At 39.2% G+C, this 22,777-nt stretch overlaps 1 protein-coding gene across 4 annotated transcripts in view; it reads left to right on the forward strand.

The window, feature by feature from the left end:
* EML4 (EMAP like 4) overlaps window positions 1–22,777 on the forward strand; it is a 136,961-nt gene that overhangs the window by 102,027 nt on the left and 12,157 nt on the right. For all 4 annotated transcript variants that reach the window (XM_016192857.2, XM_060186934.1, XM_060186935.1 and 1 more), the window contains 5 exons: window positions 153–304; window positions 8,834–8,959; window positions 9,037–9,168; window positions 9,858–9,925; window positions 20,579–20,667. In XM_016192857.2, coding sequence (XP_016048343.1) covers window positions 153–304; window positions 8,834–8,959; window positions 9,037–9,168; window positions 9,858–9,925; window positions 20,579–20,667 — 567 coding nt within the window. The remainder of the gene's footprint in view (window positions 1–152; window positions 305–8,833; window positions 8,960–9,036; window positions 9,169–9,857; window positions 9,926–20,578; window positions 20,668–22,777) is intronic.

Below are 22,777 nucleotides of genomic sequence, written 5' to 3' on the forward strand. Positions count from 1 at the left end.
AATAAATCTTGCTGAAAATAGATTTATGATTGTTGATTCTTGTGTACTTTTTGGTTATTCTATAGTTCAGCTAATGCTGTCTTCCAAAAGACAGTGGGAAAATATAATGGGAAATATTATCACTACTGTTTATTTTTCCCTCTTCATTTTAGGTGTCTATCAGATCAGCAGACAAATCAAAGCTCATGATGGTAGTGTGTTTACACTTTGTCAGATGAGGAATGGAATGTTATTAACTGGAGGAGGGAAGGACAGAAAAATAATTCTGTGGGATCATGACATGAATCCTGAAAGAGAAATAGAGGTAAGAATGGAAAGAGAACTAAAAAATTCTAATATTATGTCCTCTAAATTTTATTTTGTTTCACATTAAGATAACATGTACTTTCATATAAAATTAATGCACATTTTTGTAATTTTCTCCTTTAAAAAGGACCATTTATTAAACAAAGTAATTTGAAAGACTAAAAAAGTATTAGGCAGAATCATTAACTTCCATGTTTTTTTTGTTGGCTTGTTAGTATTTACTTATTTATGAATGAGAGGAGACAATACCAGAGCAGCATTCTGGCACGTGATTTCAGGGATCCAACTTGAGATCTTATGTTTCTAATCCAATGCTCTAGCCACAATGCCACTTCCTAGCCCACTAACTTATTTGTTTAAATCTGAGTAGAAAAGCAGCTATATTTTTTAATGGTTTTAAGTTTAATGTTAAGACTTAAAAATGAACTTCTGAACAATAGGCTTGATGATAATCACTGATAGTCTCTGTGTATGTTTTATCACATGTAACAGGTATAGTATATAAGTCATTCTTTGGGGTCATATTATTCACATGTTACTAATATAACACTCACAAAGAAGATGCCATGTTCATTCAATGAAATTATTCTCCGAAGGAACCTATCAGTAAAAATCATAGCACGTCACAACATACTGTGCTAGTTTTTGGTTTTTTTTTTTTTTTTGAACATTTCATTTATTTGTTAATGAGAAAGATAGGAGGAGAAAAAGAAAGAACCAGACATTATTCTGGTACATGTGCTGCACCTCATGCTTTATCCACTGCACCGCCTCCTGGACCACGACACTGTTCTAGCTCAAAGAAGTTCCATCAGGACAAAGTGAATGTAACTAGAGGTGATTATGCGTAGTGAAATAAGGAGGTGAAAGACCACTACTGGATGGCTTTGCTTATATGTGGACTATATAGAATTGAGATACATGAACTTACCCCACCCCCAATAAAAGTAGCCCAAAAAGATTTTGTGAGAACTATGAAGGTTGTCTTTTGAAAAGAGGGGGAGACAGAACTTTGGTTGAGGGTACATTGTGGAACTATAATCTTATAACATTATTTATTGTTCACTTTATTGGGAAGGTTAATGGTTATATTAATTTTTGAAAATAAAGAATAAGGTAGCAGGATAAAATGTTAGACTCACAAATATGAAGTCCCAAACTCAATCCTAAACATCATATGTGCCAGACTAATGCTCTGGTTCTCTCTCCTCTATCTCTCACTAGTAAATAAGTATTTTAAAATAACCTTAAAAGGGTGGTCCTGGAGGTGGAGCAGTGGATAAAGCATTGGATTCTCAACCATGAGGTCCTGAGTTCGGTCCCTGGCAGCACATGTACCAGAGTGATATCTGGTTCTTTCCTCCTATCTCTCTCATGAATAAATAAATAAATAAATAAATAAATTCTTTAAAAAAAACAGTAAAAGAAATTTCACGTTATTTTTACATTTTAGTCATTAAGGAAATAAAGAGGTGTATTATTATCTTTACATGGATAAAAATTATAGATTTGCATTAGGTCCCATTTTATTGTTATTTATGTTATTTTTATATTTATTTATTTTCCCTTTTGTTGCCCTTGTTGTTTTCTATTGTAGTTATTGTTGTTGTTATTGATGTCATTGTTAGATAGGACAGAGAAATGGAGAGAGGAGGGGAAAATAGGGAGAGAAAAAGACACCTGCAGACCTGCTTCACCACCCGTGAAGCGACTCCCTGCAGGTTGGGGACCAGAGGCTTGAATCAGAGGCTTGAACAGGACCCTTACGCTGGGCCTTGCGCTTCGCACCACCTAAGCTTAACCCACTGGGCTACCGCCGAACTCCCGTTATTTATGCTATTAATGATTTTTAACACTGGTTTATAAAATTACAAGATTTCAAGATATAGTTTCATACCTACAAACATATATGTACAACCTATCATACCCACCACCAAAGTTTCTGTGACACCTCCTTTCCCCTCTGATGACCACTATAATTTTTGGAGTCTGAAAATCAGTTTGCCTACTGTCGTCCGTCCCCCATTCATTTGCTTTTACTATCTGTATTCTACATATGAGTGGAACTATCTGGCAATTGCCCTTCATTTCTTTACTCATATGACTCAGCATAGTCACCTTTGGTTACACCCATTTTGCACTGAACAATACACTATCAGTTTTTACTGATAGGTTAATATTCCATTGAATATATATCCCATGGCTTCTGGATAAAAGTTTATGTTAGGCTAAATAACTAGTAAGTCATAAAACCAGGCTATATTTTCATGTTATTTGGTATACCCTCTTTTTCTGTTAGTCCTAATTCTTAACTCTTTTTTTAATTGTTTTATTTTTTTTTTAATTGGGGAATTAATGTTTTACATTCAACAGTAAGTACAATAGTTTGTACATGTATAACATTGCCCAGTTTCCCATATAACAATACAACCCCCACTAGGTCCTCTGAATCCTTCCTGGACTTGTATTCTCCCCAACCACCCACCCCAGAGTCTTTTACTTTGGTGCGATATGCCAATTCCATTTCAGGTTCTACTTCTGTTTTCTTTTCTGATCTTGTTTTTCAACTTCTGCCTGAGAGTGAGATCATCCCATATTCATCCTTCTGTTTCTGACTTATTTCACTCACCATGATTTTTTCAAGGTCCATCCAAGATTGGCTGAAAACAGTGAAGCCACCATTTTTTACAGCTGAGTAGTATTCCATTGTGTATATATACTACAACTTGCTCAGCCACTCATCTGTTGTTGGACACCTGGGTTGCTTCCAGGTTTTGGCTATTACAAATTGTGCTGCCAAGAACATATGTGTACACAGATCTTTTTGGATGGGTGCGTTGGGTTCCTTAGGATATATCCCCAGGAGAGGAATTGCAGGATCATAGGGTAGGTCCATGTCTAGCTTTCTGAGAGTTCTCCAGACTGTTCTCCATAGAGGTTGGACCAATTTACATTCCCACCAGCAGTGTAGGAGGGTTCCTTTGACCCCACACCCTCTCCAGCATTTGCTGCTGTTACCTTTTTTGATGTATGACATTCTCACAGGAGTGAATTGGTATCTCATTGTTGTCTTTATTTGCATTTCTCTGACAATCAGAGACTTGGAGCATTTTTTCATGTGCTTCTCGGCCTTTTGGAACTCTTCTGTGGTGAATATTCTGTCCATATCCTCTCCCCATTTTTGGATGGGGTTATTTGTTGTCTTATTGTTGAGTTTGACAAGCTCTTTATATTTGTTGGTTATTAAACTCTTGTCTGATGTATGGCATGCAAGGATCTTGTCCCATTTTGTGAGAGGTCTCTTGGTTTGGGTAGTGGTTTCTTTTGCTGTGCAGAAGCTTTATAATTTGATGTAGTCACATAGGTTTATACTTGCCTTAGTCTTCTTTGTAATTGGATTCGTTTCATTGAAGATGTCTTTAAAATATATGCGGAAAAGAGTTCTGCCAATATTTTCCTCTAAGTATCTGATAGTTTGTGGTCTAACATCCAAGTCCTTGATCCACTTGGAATTTACTTTTGTATTTGGTGAAATACAGTGGTTCAGTTTCATTCTTCTGCATGTTTCAACCCATTGTTTCCAACACCATTTGTTGAAGAGACTCTGCTTTCCCCATTTAATAGTCTGAGCCCCTTTGTCAAAGATTAGATGTCCATAGGTGTGGGGGCTCACTTCTGGGCTCTCAATTCTATTCCACTGGTCAGTGTGTCTATTCATGTTCCAGTACCAAGCAGTTACGATGACAATGGCCCTATAATACAGTTTGAGATCTGGGAGTGTGATGCCTCTAGTTCTGTTCTTTTTTCTCAAGATTGTTTTTGCAATTCTAGGTCTTTTCTGGTTCCAGATAAACATTTGTAGCATTTGTTCTATTCTCCTAAAAAATGTGCTTGGGATCTTGATGGAGATAGCATTAAATTTGTAGATGGCTCTGGGTAGTATATTCATTTTGATGATGTTAATTCTACCAACCCATGAACATGGAATATCTTTCCACTTCTTTGTGTCTTTTTCAATTTCCTTGAGTAGTGACTCATAATATTCAGTATACAAGTCTTTCACTTCTTTGGTTAGGTTTACTCCTAGATATTTTATTGTTTTTGTTGCTATAGTAAAAAGAATTGATTTCTGGATTTCAATTTCTTCTAGCTTAGTGTTTGCATAGAGGAATGCCACTGACTTTTGAATGTTAATTTTGTAGCCTGACACCTTACTGTATTGCCTGATAATTTCCAAAAGCTTCTTGCTGGATTCCTTAGGTTTTTCTGTGTATACTATCATGTCATCTGCAAATAGGGAGAGTTTGACTTCTTCTCCTCCAATCTGTATCCCTTTAATTCCTTGCTCCTGCCTGATTGCTATGGCAAGAACTTCCAACACTATGTTGAATAGTAATGGTGATAGTGGGCAGCCCTGTCTAGTACCTGATCTGAGTGGAAATGCTTCCAGTTTTTCACCATTGAGTATGATGTTGGCTGTAGGTTTGCTGTATATAGACTACACTATCTTCAGGAGTTTTCCATCTATTCCCGTTTTTTGTAATGTTTTGATCATAAAGGGATGTTGTATTTTGTCAAAGACTTTCTCTGCATCTATTGATATAACCATGTGGTTTTTGGTCTTGCTTTTGTTGATGTGGTGGATCACATTGATTGATTTACGTATATTAAACCAACCTTGCATGCCTGGGATAAACCCCACTTGGTCATGATGAACAATCTTTTTCATATACTGCTGTATCCAGTTGCCTAGAATTTTGTTCAGTATTTTAGCATCTATGTTCATCAGAAATATTGGTGTGTAGTTTTCGATTTTGGTTGTGTCCCTGTCTGCTTTTGGTATCAGAGTGATGTTAGCTTCATAGAAGCTGGCAGGGAGTATTCCAGTGTCTTCAATCTTCTGGAAGACTTTTAAAAGTAGAGGTATTAGTTCTTCTTTGAAGGCTTTGTAGTATTCATTTGTAAAACCATCTGGTGCAGGACTTTTATTTTGGGGGAGATTTTTGATAACTGTTTCAATTTCATTAGCTGTGATAGGCCTGTTCATGTTATCCACTTCCTCTTTACGTAGTTTTGGAAATTGGTAGGTATCTAGGAAATCGTCCATTTCTTCCAGGTTCTCTAGCTTGGTGGCGTATAGTTGTTCATAGAAGCCTCGCATGATATGTTGAATTTCTGTGGTGTCTGTTGTGACATCTCCTCTTTCATTTACTATCCGATTTATTTGGGTCTTCTCCCTTTTTTGTTTTGTGAGTCTAGCTAAAGGTTTGTCAATTTTGTTCACTCTTTCAAAGAACCAACATTTACTTTCGTTGATCTTTTGTATGGTTTTCTTATTCTCAGTGTTATTTATTTCCGCCCTAACTTTAGTGATTTCTGTCCTTCTGGTTGCTTTAGGGTTCCTTTGTTCTTCTTCTTCTAGGTCTTTAAGATGTGCAATCAGGCTGTTTATTTGTGCTTTTTCTTGTTTCCTAATGTGTGCTTTGAACTTCCCTCTCAGTACTGCCTTAGCTGTGTCTCAAATATTTTGATAGCTTGTGTCTTAATTTTCATTGAAGTCTCGAAACATTTTGATTTCTTCCTTGATTTCTTCTTTGACCCAGAGGTTGTTAAGAAGTGTACTGTTGAGCTTCCACATTTTGGGACTATTACTAATCTTTTGTTGATTGTTAAGTGTTAGTTTAATTCCATTGTGGTCTGAGAATATGCTTGGGATGATTTCAATGCTCTTGAATTTGCTGATGCTGTCTTTGTGGCCTAACATATGGTCTATCCTTGAGAATGACCCATGTGGATTTGAGTAAAATGTGTATTCCAGTTTCTTGGGATGAATGACTCTGAAAATGTCCAATAGTTCTAGTTTATCTATCTCTTCATTTAGGTCCCTTATGTCTTTATTGATTTTCTGCCTGGATCATCTGTCAAGTTGAGAGAGTGGGGTGTTGAAGTCCCCTACTATGACTGTGTTGCTGTTAATATATTGCTGTAGCTCTTTCAGTAGAAGTTTGATGTATTTAGATGGCTTCTCATTGGGTGCATAGATGTTATTAATTGTTAAGTCCTAAAAAAAAAAAAAAAAAAATTGTTAAGTCCTCTTGATTGACTCATCCTCTGAGCATTAAGTACTGTCCATTCCTATCTTTTTTAATCTTATCTATTTTAAAGTCTATCATGTCAGATATGAGAATAGCTGTTCCTGCCCTTTTTTGTGGGCCATTGGCTTGTATGATAGTTTTCCATCCTTTTACTTTAAGTCTGTGTTTTTCTTGTTGAGTTAGGTGGGTTTCCTGTAGATGGCATATTGTTGGGTTGTATTTTCTGATACATCTTCCTACTCTGTGTCTTTTAATAGGTGAATTCAGGCCATTGACATTTATTGACATCAAAGATTGAAGATATTTTAATGCCATTCTTGTAGAGTTTTAGAGTGTTCTGATATATGTCCTATTTATGATGATCTGACTGTTTATAGAAGACCTTTCAAAACTTCTTTCAGGGCAGGCTTGGTGATAGTTGATTCCTTCAACTGTTGCTTGTCTGAGAAGGTTTTGATGGCCTCCATGTAGTCTGAATGACAGTCTAGCAGGATATAGTACTCTTGGTTGAAAGCCTTTCTCGTTGAGCACCGGATAGATATCTTGCAATTCTCTTCTGACCTGTAGTGTTTGTGTGGAGAAGTCTGCTTCTAATCTTACTGGTTTTCCTCTGTAGGTGACTCTTTGTTTTTTTTCTTGCAGCCTTCAGGATCCTTTCTTTATCCTTATTCCTTTCCATTCTAAATATGATGTGTCTTGGTGTCTTTAAGTCTGGGTAAATTCTGTTTGGGACCCTCTGGGCTTCTTGAATCTTTATGTCTTTGATGTTGTCTAGACTAGAGAAGTTTTCAGCTATTATGGCCTGAAGAATGCTTTCTTCCTCTCCCTCTCTTTCTTCCTCTGGTAAGCCAATAATGCGTATATTGTTTCTTTTGAAGTCATCCCATAGGTCTCTGTTGTTGTTTTCAGCATCTCTTAATCTCTTTTTAAGGTCTCTTACTTCTTTTTTAGTTGTCTCTAATTCATCCTCGATCTTGCTAATTCTGTCTTCAGCCTCATTGATTCTATTCTCTCTGACCTCTACTGTTTTCTGGAGTTCATCTATTTTGTTTCCCTGTTCTGATACTGTTTTAGCTTGTTTAGCTAGTTGTGTTCTTAGCTCAGCTATTTCAGCTTTCAACACTCTAATAACCTTGAGATAGTTAGTGTTTTCTTCCAGAGTCTCACTTGTTGTTCCTGTATTTCTGATTACAATTCTTTCAGACTCTTTACTCACTCCTGTGATTATTTCCTTAGCTAATGTTTGGATGTTGAACTCGTTATTTTGTGCTTCACCCTTTGGGGGGCTTTTAGTTGGACTGTTGTCCTGGTTAATTTTCCAATATTTCTTTTTGTTGGTTTACCCATTTTATTTATTATGTTATAAGTTCCCTGTCTTAGTACTTTTCAAATTACTGATCACTATTTCCTGGACTGACTTGTGTCTAAGTAAGGTAATTAAAGGGTTCACAGTGGTGGAATTTAACAGTTGTTTCAATAGTATTTTAATCCCTGAGTTGGAGCTCAGTGATTTAAAAGCCTCTTTTTAAATTTTTTTTTTCTTCTCTGTAGGCTATGGGAGCCTGAGGGCTTCTAACTATAAGTAGGCTTCTTAATCACTGACTCCTGACCAAGAGATAAGGCAGGGTGTGGCAGAGATAGTCTGGTGGTTATGCAAAGAGACTTTCACAGCCCCACAGCTATGCCACTGAGGTATAGGTCTTCTCCTGAATTTCCTGTTTAGCTCCCCCCCCCCCCCCCCCCCCCCCCCGTGTCCCTCCCTGCCACAGCTCGATTCTGAGGGCAGCAGCATTGGAGACTCGGGGTTGTACTTGCTGAGTCTCCGGGGAGTCCTCTCCTCCCTTCAGCTGTCCCCTTGTTGGTGGAACAGATTGGAGGTGGTGTCTCAATTGATAGACCACCGGACTATTACCAGCCACTTAGTCTCTCCCTAGGCTCCTCTCTTGTCACCAGCCACGTGTGTTTGCACTCACCAGTGATTTCGTGGGTTCCTGTAGTCATTCTAGTATTGTCTTGTTTCAGTCCCAGGTGGTCTCCTTTGGTATTCCTAGTTGATCAGGGAGAGGAGAGAAGAGGAGAGAAACAGATCTGCTGCTGCTCGTAGCCCCGCCTCAGGAAGTCCCCTGATTCTTAACTCTTGAAGTCATATAAAACATAAACTTAAGATTAATGGAAACAAAAAAGTATTGATAGTAACAGATTATATCATTTCTCTGTAACAAAATATAGTTATATTTTACTGATAAATATAGAGCAGAAGTTAATGTAAAGTAAAAAGTATGGGAAAATATTAATGCAAGGTTATTGTATTGCTTTCAGATTTGGAATTCTGTCATTTATTACCCAAACTTGCTTCAACTATATATGCATCTTCAGGTAGTAATTAATGCAAGTGAGTATGTATATGGTAACTTCAGAAATTTGTGTTGTAGGTTCCTGATCAGTATGGAACAATCAGAGCTGTGGCAGAAGGGAAGGCAGATCAATTTTTAGTAGGCACATCACGAAACTTTATTTTACGGGGAACATTCAACGATGGCTTCCAAATTGAAGTTCAGGTAAGCTGTATGATTTTAACCACTGTTTTTAGTGATGTCCTTTGTCATTTGTGACAACAGGTGTGTTGCACTTTCAGGGACACACAGATGAGCTCTGGGGTCTTGCCACACATCCATTCAAAGACTTGCTTTTGACATGTGCTCAGGACAGACAGGTGTGCATGTGGAACTCCGCGGAGCACAGGCTGGAGTGGACCCGGCTTGTCGACGTGAGTAAAGCAGAGTCATCATGGTCCCTGGGGAAATACTTCTGAACTGGCAGTAGGAGCAGCAAGGACAAAGAATAAACACTGAAACTTGGTGTGTTTATGTAACTCAGAAAAGGGACTTTAGGGTGAGTGCTCAGTCACATAGTAAGTAGAACATGAACCCATTCTGAAGAAAGCAAATTGGCAGGGTAAATAATTAATTTTTTCTGTCAGTTTCAAAAAGCTAGATTTTACTTGCATATGCAGCATTCATTGTGATGTGAACATTTGGGCCTCTGGTGCTTCTGCAGCTGGATCCACTAAGTGCTGCCCACTAACAGACTCTGCTGTCCTCTTTTTGAGTTGGCCTCTTACTGCATTTCTCCCCACCCTGCCCAGATAGCCACCTTTCCTAGCCCCAAAGTACATACAAACTCTTGTAGACTCGAAGACACTGTACAGGTTGTTTGATCCTGCTGATCTACCACCAGCCACAGCAGGCTGTGCTCTCCCCTCAGCCTCTGCCATAGATTCCTTTCCTGCTCTGAAATTCTCATATCCATGTGCCACTTCCCATTGGCTGCATGCAGCACAGTTGATTGGAAATCCATGTTTACATTAAACATGTTTTTCAAATATGTTTTTGCCACTCTTCCCAAAGATCTAGGGAGACTTTCTGTGTATACAACCCCTGTCTGTCTCTCTTCTAGGAACCAGGACACTGTGCAGATTTTCACCCAAGTGGCACAGTGGTGGCCATAGGAACGCACTCAGGCAGGTAGGGTTCTTAAGGGAAATGTGAGCTGAGGGACTGGAATTGGTGGGGTGTGCGGCCATTATTCAGGACTGTTCTCAACTGATCTGGAGAATTCATCTCTCATGCAGCACACTCATATGCTCACTGCTCTGTTCTGTTGTGAAAATTATTATTGTCATTCTGCAGTTACCATGCACTTGGCATTTGGTAGGCATAGCTATGACTGTTCAGGCTCCATGAGGAGCAAATCAAAACCCCTGCCTCGTGGAGCCCACATCCTAGTAGGTGGGGGCAGAGTATAATATAAGCATAACTAATTATGTTAGAAAATGTTAGAGTGGAGGTGGAGGAGAGAAGTTGGAATGGGGTGCAATTGCTAGGTGATGAATAGGATGGTCAGGGTATACATTGTGTGATGGTAAAAATTCAGCAGCAGACCTGACTCTCATTTGCAAAATTTTCCATGATTTCAGTGATTATCTGTCCTTATAGGGGAACTAGAAGCTGAAATATCCCCCAGTAATTTGTGTTAATATCTCTTTAGGGAAAAAAAAAAATTGGAGTCATTCCCAAAAGTTAAACTCATAAAAATGGAGTGCTGATTTCTGATGAGGTTAAACTATTTTGAATACATTTATATATTTTTCTTTATGTGATCATTCAATTCATCTCATTCTAACTAAACTCACACATTTAAAGTTCTTGTGGCAAGTTTTCCCTTTGACTATTGGATATACAGTAATACATCTAAACAGTCTAGTTTCCTCTCATTGGTGCTATCTATAAATCTTGCAGAATCATGGAAAATAAGTGTTTTTTAAAAGAAAACAAACTTTAAAATGTAGATATGTAACCTAAGATAATTGGGATTAATAATTGGGAGACTAATTAGTGATACTTTACAAATACAGATTACTTTACTAGCTCATATTTCCCCCTAAACACATGTCTGTAATAGATACTTACAGAGATTGAAAGTACATAGACCTGGAATAAATATGTAAGCGTGTGGCATATCACTTGATACGATTTAGAGAAAATTATGTTCTCTGAAATAACCTGAGCTACGGAAATAAATGGTTTTTTCAAAAAATCATGAAGGAGTTCACTGCAGGTCTATCAGGGCAGCCAGACAAGTATCACAATATTAAAGTCCCTGGATTATGAGTAAGACCTGCTGTTCTTCAGTGTCTGACAACAGCCTCAGTATTAAATTCCTACTATATATTAATTCTAACTTCACAAGAGTTCAACAATGTTTAACACTTCCATTGCCCAGAGAGGAGACCAAGGTACTGATCAGTCACTTGTGGTTGAGCAGGGATTTGAACTCAGTTTTTTAATGGTTCCATAGATTGTCTTTTTCCACTGCTCCACACCACTCTTTGAATTGTGATCTAAACAGCATTACATAGAAATAATGTAAGGAGGACCATCAAGATAATGGACTGGGTGGGGCAAGTGCCTTGCCATGCATGTAGCCACAGTTCAAGCCCCTCATACATCCTAGAGGAATACTCTAGAACTGGGGTACGTTGTTGCTGGGATGTTTGGGGTTTTTTTTGCCTCCAGAGTTATCGCTGGGCCTTGGTGCCTGTACCACAAATCCACTGCTCCTGGAGGCCGTTTTTTTTCCCATTGTTGCTCTTGTTGTAGTTACTGTTGCTATTGTTGGATAGGACTGAGAGAAATCAAGAGAGGGGGAGAGAAAGATAGACACCTACAGACCTGCTTCACTGCTTGTGAAAGCAACACCCCTGCAGGTGGCTCCAACCGGGATCCTTATGCCTATCCTTGTACTTGGGCTTAACACACTGCGCTACTGCCCAGCCCCCCCACCCCCATTGCTGTGGTGTCTTGCCCTCTCTGTCTCGTCTTTTTTTAATTATTATTGTCATTATTATTCCCAGAGCAATGCTAAACTCTGGCTTCTGGTGTATGGGGATTGAACCTGGAATCTTTGGTGCCTCAGATCCTTCTGTGTAACCGCTATGCTGTCTCCCCAGGCATCTGTCTATTTCTGCTTAAAAAGAGTTGGCCCAACATGATGAAACCCTGGAAATGACAGAGAAGAAGAGGGGAGGGAGGGGGAGAAGGGGGAAGAGAAGTAGGAAAATAAATATTGAAAGGACAGTTTTTTTAAACATTTTTAAAATATTTATTCCCTTTTGTTACCCTAGTTGTTTTATTGTTGTAGTTGTTGTTGTTGGATAAGACAGAGAGAAATGGAGAGGGGAGGGGAAGACAAAGAGAGAGAAAAATATACACCTGCAGACCTGCTTCACTACTTGTGAAGTGACTCCCCTGCAGGTGGGGAGCTGGAGGCTCAAACCGGCATCCTAACACCGGTCCTTGCACTTTGCACCATGTGTGCTTAACCCACTGCACTACCGCCCAACTCCCTGAAAGGACAGCTTATCTCAGGTTACACTACTGGCTGATCGATGTACAGAGAAATCCAGTCCTAAATGTTAAGTAAGGACTGCAGGGTTTGAATGATGAAGACAACTCATTAGGATGGGGGCAGCATATACACAAACATAAAGAGCCTGGTTTTTAAGAAAAAACTGGTCTGATTTAATTATTACATACATTACTTTTTGCATGTGAGGTCATTATAACAAGCTTGAAATGAAGTCACTGCAGCACAATTTGTAATAATCAAAACTAAAAGGCAACTCATGTGCCCAACAAACAGATGAGTGGATGAGTAAGTTGTGGTCTATATACACAATGGGATACTACTCAGCTATTAAAAATGGTGAATTCACTTTCTTTACCCCATCTTGAATGGAGCTTGAAGAAATCATCTTGTGGATAAGTCAGCATCAAAAGGAGGAATATGGGATGATCTCACTCATAGAGGCTGAATAACAAGATCAGAAGGGAAAACACAAAACAGAACTTATATGGAGTTGGTGTATTGTACCAACTCTGGGGTAGGTGGGATGAGGGTTCAGGTCCTGGAACATGATGGCAGAGGAGGACCTATTATGTGGAAAATTGGGAAATGTTATGCATGTACAAACTGTTGCATTTTATTGTCAACCCTAAACCATAAATCCCCCAATAAAGAAATTAAATTTCTTTTCATCAACAAGTCTACATTTAAAAAAAATAGATGATGCTATATTTGAAAATCAAGTGTGGCACATATCTAAGTGTAATTTATCAATCACGTGGTTCAGAGTCATTGGTTCAGCAAATCTTATGATTTTTGGTAACAAATGATTAACATTTGTAAATATATACTCAATTATTCTCCATTAGTAAGATTTTCATCTTCATCCTAGTAGATGTCAGGCTTATTTATTTATTTTTGCCACCAGGGTTATTGTTGGGGCTTGGTGTCTGCACAAAGAACCCACTATCACTGGTGGCTATTTTTACCATTTTCTTCTTCTTTTGTTGGACAGGACAGAGAGAAATTGAGAGGGCGGGGGAGGTAGAGAGGGAAAGAGAAAGATGGACATATGCATATGTGCTTTACTGCTCATGAAGTATACCCCCTGAAGCTGGGGAGTCTTAATAACCATTCCTTAGAGCCAATACAACCCTGAAACCAAAACCAGGCAAAGGACTCAAGAAGAAAACAGAAGCCAGGAGACAGATCACCAGAGAGAGCAATACATCCTTCACCCCATCAATTACCTTACTCAGTTATATGATAATTTATTCCTCTTGTATGTACTTTTTGACTAAAAGACTTCTAGTTATGATTTAGATAAGAATGCAAGGCCTCTTTTTGTAATTGTTATTATTGGACAGAGTGAAATTGAGAGGGAAGAGGAAGATAAGGGGGAGGGGGAATCGGGTTAAGTGCACATGGCACAAAGCGCAAGGACTGGTTCAAGTTCCCAGCTCCCCACCTGCAGGGAAGTTGCTTCACAGGCGGTGAAGCAGGTCTGCAGGTGTCTTTCTTTCCCCCTCTCGGTCTTCCCCTCCTCTCTCCATTTCTCTTTGTCCTATCTAACAACAACAACATCAGTAACAACAACAATGGCAACAAAGGGGAAAATAAATGAATAAATATTTTTAAAAGAGAGGGACAGAGAGAAACATGTAGCACTGCTTCAACACTTGTGAAGATTTTCCCCTATAGGTGGAGACAAGGGGCTTGAAGAGTCCTTGCCCACTGTAATGTGAGTGCTTAATCAGATGCACCACTATATGTCTCCTCTTTAAACATGCACAATTTGGATGTGTTGAATTATTTTAAAAAATCAAATAAAAATCTTTGCCTTATGTGTAATTATTTTCAGGCTTAGGGACAGTGAAAAATTTAATTTCTACACTGAAGAAATTTTGGCTTGAGACAACATTCTCAGCAATTCACAGATCTATCCTCACCAGAAAGGACCAATGTAGGCTTTTTTTTTTTTTTTTTTAACATTAGTTTCCACATCACTCTCATGTTAGGTATACTCACAACTCCCATATGATACAAATGACTTAACTTTTTGCATAACCATTATGCTATCTACCCCCCTCACACGAATCTTTGGATGAATGTGTTTGGTTCCTTAGGATATATCCCCAGGAGAGGAATTGCAGGGTCATAGGGTAGGTCCATAGGGTAAATGTTGATGTTAATTCTTCCAACCCGTGAACATGGAGTATCTTTCCATTTCTTTGTGTCTTTTTCTGTTTCCTTGAATAGTGACTCATAATTTTCAGTATACATTTCTTTCACTTCTTTTCCTAGGTTTATTCCTAGATATTTTATTGTTTTTGTTGCTATAGTAAAAGGAATTGATTTCTGGGTTTCTTCTTCTGCTACCTTAGTGTTTGCATAGAGGAATGCCACTAACTTCTATATGTTAACTTTGTAGCCTGTTGCCTTACTGTATTGCCTGATAATTTTCAAAAGCTTCCTGCTGGATTCTTTAGGTTTTTCTATGTATACTATCATATCATCTGTAAATAATGAGAATTTAACTTCTTCTCTTCCAATCTGTATCCTCTTAATTCCTTGTTTCTGTCTGTTTGCTATGGCAAGAACTTCCCAACACTATGTTGAATAGTAATGGTGATGGTGGGCAGCCCTGTCTAGTACCTGGTCTGAGGGGGAATGCATCCAGTTTTCACCATTGAGTATGATGATGTCTGTAGGTTTACTATATATGGACTTGTCTATCTTGAGGAATTTTTCCATCTATTCCCATTTTTTCTAATGTTTTGATCATAAAGGGATGTTGGGTTTTGTCAAAGGTTTTCTCTGCATCTACTAATATAGTCATGTGGTTTTGGATCTTTTATTGATGTGGTGGATCACACTGATTGATTTACATATATTAAACCAAACTTGCATCCCTGGAATAAACCCCACTTGGTCATAATGAACAATCTTTTTAATATACTCCTGTAGCCAGTTGGCTAGAATTTTGTTCATTGTTTTAGCATCTATGTTTATCAGAGATACTGGTCTGTAGTTTTGTTGTTGTTGTTGTTGTTGTTGTATCCCTGTATACTTTTGGTATCAAGATCATATTGGCATCATAGAAGCTGGGAGGGAGGAGTATTCCTGTGTCTTAAATCTTTTGGAAGACTTTTAAAAATAGAGGTATTATCTCTTCCTAGAAGGTTTTATAGAACTCATCTAGCCCAGGACTTTTATTCTTGGCAAGTTTTTTGATAACTGTTTCAATTTCTTTGGCTGTGATTGGCCTGTTCATAGTTTCTAGTTCCTCTTATTTAATTTTTGGAAGTTTGTAGGTATCTAGGAACTAGTACATTTCTTCTGGGTTCTCTAGCTTGGTGGCATATAGTTGTTTATTGAAGCCCCACATGATACATTGGATTTCTGTGGAGTCTGTGATATCTCCTCTTTCATTTACGATTCTATTGATTTTTTTTCTTTTTTAAAAATTTTTTTATTTATAAAAAGGAAACATTGAGTAAACCATAGGATAAGAAGGATACAATTTCACACAATTCCCACCACCAGAACTCTGTATCACATCCCCTCCCCTGATAGCTTTCCTATTCTTTAACCCTCTGGGAGTATGGACCCAAGGTCATTGTGGGATGCAGAAGGTTGAAGATAAAACACAGACAAAACTTCCTAACTGTAGGTTGGACCCAGTTCTAATACTAAATAAGCAGAGAAAGTATTTCAGAAGGTACTTTTGTCATAGTCATTTTATAGACTAGTACATGGAGATGAGACACCCAGCATTAAAAAAAAAAAAATTAATAGACTGGAAGTGATGAAAGGGAGGGGAGACAAAATGAGTCCATAAAATAGCAAACAATTCAAAGTAGTATGGTTTGTAAAGTAGTAAGGAGTCTCACAGCTGAGAGTAAATACTAAGCTTTCATCACTTTAGGCCTGGCAGAGAAGGAGCTACCAACAGCTGGAGTGTATATAGATTGACCATTTTAGCTGCAGTGTTGGACATATTTGTAATGGCAGGCTGACAGGTTTGGATTCCACTGTTGGCTTTCTAGAAGCCATTTAGGAATACCCCAGTCCAGTTAGCTCATAGGTTCTTGCATAGCTCAGTCTGTGCCTTCTGCTCAGTATGACCTCCTCAAGTTTAAAGATGAAGGCAAGCCAAACCCTGCCGCTCTGTGTTCTGATTCACTGCACTTTCTCTGCTGATCTTCAAATATCACTGCCTGTTTATTCAGGTACTACTAAACTACAAAAATTAGGTTTTTTTTTTCCCCCTCATTATTTATTTATTTTTAATACCAGAGCACTGCTCAGCTCTGGCTTACAGTGGTGCAGGGGATTGAACCTGGGACTTTGGAGCCTCAGGCATGAGAATCTGTTTGCATAACCATTTAAGTTGCAGGTGCTCCCTAAATAGCGAACAGTGACTCTGAAGTGGAATTCTAACAAGGTGGGACTCAGGAAGGTTTGTGCTGATGCAGTCCAGGCACTACCCACTCTGTGAAATGAACTCAGGCCATATCAAGTACCAGCCGTCCCTGAGGGAAAAGAGCATTGCAGTTATGTCAGGAACATCAGTCAGTGCTGCCAGGCTTTTGGCATCTCCCTGTTGAACAGATGGAGCATTTCTTATGCCCAGAACCTTTAGAGTAACAGTATCTGGCTAGTACTTGAAGACAGCACTTTAGCACCACCTACCACTGGTTGCCAAGGTTTCGGGAACTGTCAAATGGGTTGTAAAAACCACATTCCTACGGGGCTGGGTGGTGGCGCACCTGGTTGAACGCACATGTTACAATGCTCAAGGACCCAGGTTCAAGCCCCTGGTCCCTACCTGTAGGGGGGAAGCTTTGCTTGTGGTGAAGCAGGGTTTTGCAGGTCTTGCTCTCTGTCTATATCACTCCCTTTCCTCTTGATTTCTGGCTGTCTCTATCCAATAAATAAATAAATATAATAAAATTTTTTTTAAAAACCCACATTCCTGTTCTTCTCAGTAGCATATATCATAAAGTAGATGAGATGGAAAATTGGTTACCCTGAGGAATGCTTGGTATTGTGATGAATATTCTGACATTAGAGACTTTAAAGTATCATCACTTGCTAATGTAACTTCTAGATCAAAAATCTTATGATCTCCCTTTCTTTTCATTAAAGTACTTCATATAGTTTCGGGGGTGGGAGGTTGTGATTAGGAAGTTTAGTCCCCAGTATCACATATGCCAGAGTGATGCCATGATCTCTCTTTCTCATAAGTGAATAAATCTTTAAAGTCAAGCTAACACTAGGGAGATGGCTCAGTGGATAAAGCACAGGTCTTGGATGCATGGGTTCATGGCTTCAGTCCCCAGCCCTGCAGGGGAGTCACTTCATAAGTGGTGAAGCAGTTCTATAGGTGTCTTTTTCTCCACCTTTCTGTCTCCCCCTCCTCTCTCCATTTCTCTCTGTCCTATCCAACAACAACAATGGCAACAATAACAAGGGCAACAAAATGGGGGAAATGGCCTCTAGGAATAGTACAGGCTCACTGAGCCTCAGTGATGACCCTAGAGGCAAAAAAAAAAAAATCTCATTCTTACATCTCTTCATTCTTTTATTTTGCTCTTATACGCTGGCATTTCTTAGTTCAGTAGTAGCACTAAAAATTAATAAATGAAATTTTCAGAAGAAACCTATACCCTGTGGGTGTTTTCCAGTTGCAGTAAAATATTTTTATGCTCCTTATAAGATGAAAATGGCCATTAGAAATGCAATAGAAGCTACAAGTGCCACAGAAGCAGTTTCTCTTGCCTGAATAGAAGACAGAATTTATGAATTAGAAATGAAGACCCATAGTTCACAAGTTACTAAAGCTCATCCATAAGGGCTGGCTGGTTTTGCTTTTAAAAAGCAAAACCTCATGCCTGAGGTTCAGTTCCCTAGCACCACCATAAGCCACAGCTGACTAGTTTTCTAGTTTAATTAATTAATTAAAAGTCCTTTTAAAATGTGTTAAACTAGAGTAGAATTTCATTGATGGGTAAAGATAAAGAGCTTTAATAATGTTTCCAAGATTTAATTTAAAACCTGAACTCCTAGGAGGCCAGGCAGTAGTGCAGCGGGTTAAGCACACATAATGTGAAGTGCAAGGACCTGCGTAAGGATCCTGGTTGGAGCCTCCAGCTCCCCACCTGCAGGGGAGTCATCAGTGAAAAGCCATCAGTTTTTCTCTGATGGGTAAAGATTTTTTTTTTTTTAGTCTATCTTGTACCTTGAATACTCTTACGTATGATAAATGCCATCATTAAACAGTCATTTTACAAAAAGTTCTTTTAAGCCTTTTCCTCTACTAAATAATATTTTTTAATCTAAATGAGAGTTTCCTTTTCTAGAGATTGGTAGTAATGCTGCAAAGTTAAGAACCATTATAGTGATTTCTCCTTTTTTTAACTTCAGAGACAGAAACTGAGATGGGAGGGGGAGATAGGGAGAGAGATTAAGACACCGACAGCCCTGCTTCAGTGCTCATGAAGCTTCTCCTCTACAGGTAGTGAACAAGGGCTTGAACTTAGGTCCTTGCACAGGATAATATATGAGCCTAGTGTGCCACCACCTGGCCCATCACAATTTTTTTTATTGGTATATGTTAGTGGTAGAAATATTCCCATCTGAATTATTAAAAACAAAGCACATTGTTCTTATACCTTTAGGTTACATGTCATTGAGAGAGGAACTTTATAGCTGTCTGGGAATGACATGGTGGATAATGTTTTGGGCCCCCAAGCATGAAATCTTGAGTTAAATCTACCTGGCAGCACATATACCAGAATGATGCTCTGGTTCTCCTCTTCACCTCTTCTCATTAATACATAGAAAATATTCTTTTTTTTTTTAAATATTTATTTTATTTATTTATTCCCTTTTGTTACCCTTGTTGTTTTATTGTTGTAGTTATTATTGTTGTTGTCGTCGTTGTTGGACAGGACAGAGAGAAATGGAGAGAGGAGGGGAAGACAGAGAGGAGGAGAGAAAGATAGACACCTGCAGACCTGCTTCACCGCCTGTGAAGCGACTCCCCTGCAGGTGGGGAGCCGGGGTTCGAACCAGGATCCTTATGCCGGTCCTTGTGCTTTGCGCCACCTGCGCTTAACCCGCTGCGCTACAGCCCGACTCCCGAAAATATTCTTTTAAAAACAGCTTTAAGTTTCCTATCTTTTTTTTTTTAAGTGTTATTTCAATTAATTTTATGAGGAAGGGAGACCCGTGGCTCATTTCTGGCATCTAGAGTGCCAGGGATCAAACCCAGGGCCTCAGGTGGAATGCAAGCCCTGTGCTATCCTGTCACATTATCTCCCAGACTATTTTCTGGTTATCCCATTCTTCCACCTTGACCATTTGTTCCTGCACACTGCCCTACTGTTTTGTAACTCTTACTAGCACCTGCTTTTGGCATATTCAAATTTCAAAGACTTACCTTTGTTCCTTTACTTTGCAGATGCTTGATGCCTGTACTAAATCAGGCAGTGTTCAGCTTGAAGTCCCTGCCCCCACTGTGTGTGTTACATGTAACCTGCCCTCCTCTCACCCCTCCAGGCCTGCCCTCCCTTGCCCCTTCTTAGTTCCCAGATTGCTATAAACCCAGGTCCTTCCTCTAATTGCTCCTCAAAAAAAGGTCTGAAAAGAATTATTATGTGGTTGGACTTAAATCTTAATTTTCTCTCTAGAGATTTTTGCATTCTGACTTTTCCTATAAATGTCTTTCAAAGAACTCAGCCCTCCCAGTGCAAGTGATGACTCCAGTTCCCTCCCACCTTGTGCTGGCGCTGATCCCTCCCTCCTCCATCACTGGACTTCCTCCTCTTGTGCTCTGCTCCACCTATAGCCTCCCTACTTCCCAAACGCTTTTCTGTGTCTGCTGGGTTCCACTGTCCTTCCCATCACCTGTCCTCACCTACCAACACTGAGACTGTACCATTTCCATCAGCTCCTTCCCTGTCATCTTAATTCCGTTTAGACATTCATCTGACGTGCATTGTTGACTAACTGCCCAAATGGAAATAAGAATGTGCCTAGGCCCAAATGAGTATGTTTATAGTGTATCTTGACATTTTGAAAAGTGAATATATCCTTCATTAGAAAAGAGAAACATATCACACTTAAGGACTATTAAAGTTTTTCAATTAAATATGTTTAAATAATCTTAAAAGTACATACATTTTCAAATGGAAAACATGTCAGCAACCAGTTTTTCCTGTAAATGCTAAAACTTGGAGACAGTTGTCCTTTTTACTTCTTAACAGGTGGTTTGTTCTGGATGCAGAAACCAGAGATCTAGTTTCCATCCACACAGATGGAAACGAGCAGCTTTCTGTAATGCGCTACTCGATAGGTAAGTAGGGTTACCCCACAGACTGCCCACCCAGCACCCAGAGCTGCTCCGTGATGACGTTTTCATTGTCAATCAAACTAACTCCTTTTTTTCCTCTAGAGCTGTTAAGTATTGAATGTTTCCCCCAACAAAAAGATTAAATGTTGCTCTAGGAAGCTGTAAAAGATCTGATCAAGTCAAACTATTCTAAATCGTTAAGCAAGTATAAATTTAGAACTATTGCACTTTATTTGCAATTGAGCATAGTGCAATCAAACCAGTTTCTAAAACTGCACATATTTAGAATTTTGAATGGGTGTTAGATTAATTACTACTCCCTTTTACTTGACTACCTTTTCTTTGTATAAAAATATAAGGGAGTTGGGCAGTAGCACAGTGGGTTAAGCATATGTGGTGCAAAGCTGGCAAAAGGATCTGGTTTGAGCCCCCAACTCCCCACCTGCAGGGGAGTCACTTCACAGGCTGTGAAGCAGGTCTGCAGGTGTCTCTCTCTTCCCCTCTCTGTCTTCCCCTCCTCTCTCCATCTCTGTCCTATCCAACAATGATGACATCAATTACAATAATAACTACAATAGAAAGGGCAACAAAAGGGAATATTCTTTTAAAAATTTTTAAAAATATAAAATAAATTGAAGTAATATTCCAAATATACAAACTTTTTTTCCTCCAGGGTTATTGCTGGGGCTCAGGGCCTGCACTACTAATCCACTGCTCCTGGAGGCTATTTTTTCCCCTTTTGTTGCCCTTGTTATTGTTATTATTATTATTGCTATCATTGTTGTTGGATAGGACAGAGAGGGGTAGAGAAAGATAGACACCTGCAGACCTGCTTCACTGCTTGTAAAGCAGCCCCCCTGCAGGTGGGGAGCTGGGGGTTTGGACCAAGATCCTTGCGGCACTCCTTGGGCTTCATGCCATGTGCGCTTAACCCACTGCGCTACTGCCTGGCCCCCAAAATATACAAATTCAGCAAGCTTTTCAGATTCTTTAGACTCTTCATTGTTACTAATTATATAGTAATGATCGGCTTCTTAAAGTACTCAGCAACTCACTGTAAGAATTTTGTAATTCCTTTAACCTTGTTGGAATAATTTTTTGTACTGTATACAAAGTGTTAAGTTTCCATTAGATTTCAGTTTCCTTTTTCCATCATAAGGAGGACTTTGATTCATATTTTTCCCTGGAGTTGGTCTGAGTGCCATTTGCTTAGATTTGAAAATACATTCCAATAGTTGTTGAATCTGCAGAGTCCAAAGGATATTTTTGATACTTCTAGCATGTTTCAATGAAAGCCCAGAATACTGCTCTTGGTGGTCTAGGAGGTGACACAGTAGTTAAGGTGTTGGACTCTCAAGCATGAGATCCAGAGTTCAAAACCTGGCAGTGCATGTACCAGAGGGATACCTGATTTTTCTTGTCTCTCATTAACAAGTCAATAAAATGCTTTTTTCTTTTTTAAGAATACTAGTATTTGGGTTGACCAAGAAAGGAGTATTGGCTTCAAACTGTAAGACTGATAAGTTCTCTTAAAGCAGAAAATTTTCATTTGGGGTTTGATTTTTTTTATTTTTTACTTTTATTTATTTATTTTGCCTCCAGGGTTATTGCTGGGGCTTGGTGCCTGCACTACAAATCCTCCGCTCCTGGAGGCCATTTTTCCCATTTTGTTGCCCTTGTTGTTGTCACTGCTGTTGTTGTTGGATAGGACAGAGAGAAATTAAGAGAGGGGAAGAGAATGACAAGACACCTGCAGACCTGCTTCACCACTTGTGAAGCGACCCCCCTGCAGGTGGGGAGCTGGGGGCTCGAACCGGGATCCTTACGCCGGTCCTTGGGCTTGGCCCCATGTGCACTTAACCTGCTGCCCTACCGCCCAACACCTCATTGCGACCATTTGTTTTGTGGTATTGACCACTAGAGAGGAGGGTATGGGCTCTGCCCTGGGGAGGTTCCACTCAGTGGAGAGATTATTGGTGCTCAGCTGCAACAGCACTTGGACATGAAGCCCACAGTATAAGACATATAGGTTAACCTAGAGCCGGTTTGTAGCAGACTAGAAAGCAAAGGCCAGGAGGAGGGTGGAGACCATGACTCGTGAGCCTTTCTAAAA

The sequence above is a fragment of the Erinaceus europaeus genome, chromosome 3 (genome assembly GCF_950295315.1).
Source record: "Erinaceus europaeus chromosome 3, mEriEur2.1, whole genome shotgun sequence".
Classification (NCBI taxonomy): domain Eukaryota; kingdom Metazoa; phylum Chordata; class Mammalia; order Eulipotyphla; family Erinaceidae; genus Erinaceus; species Erinaceus europaeus.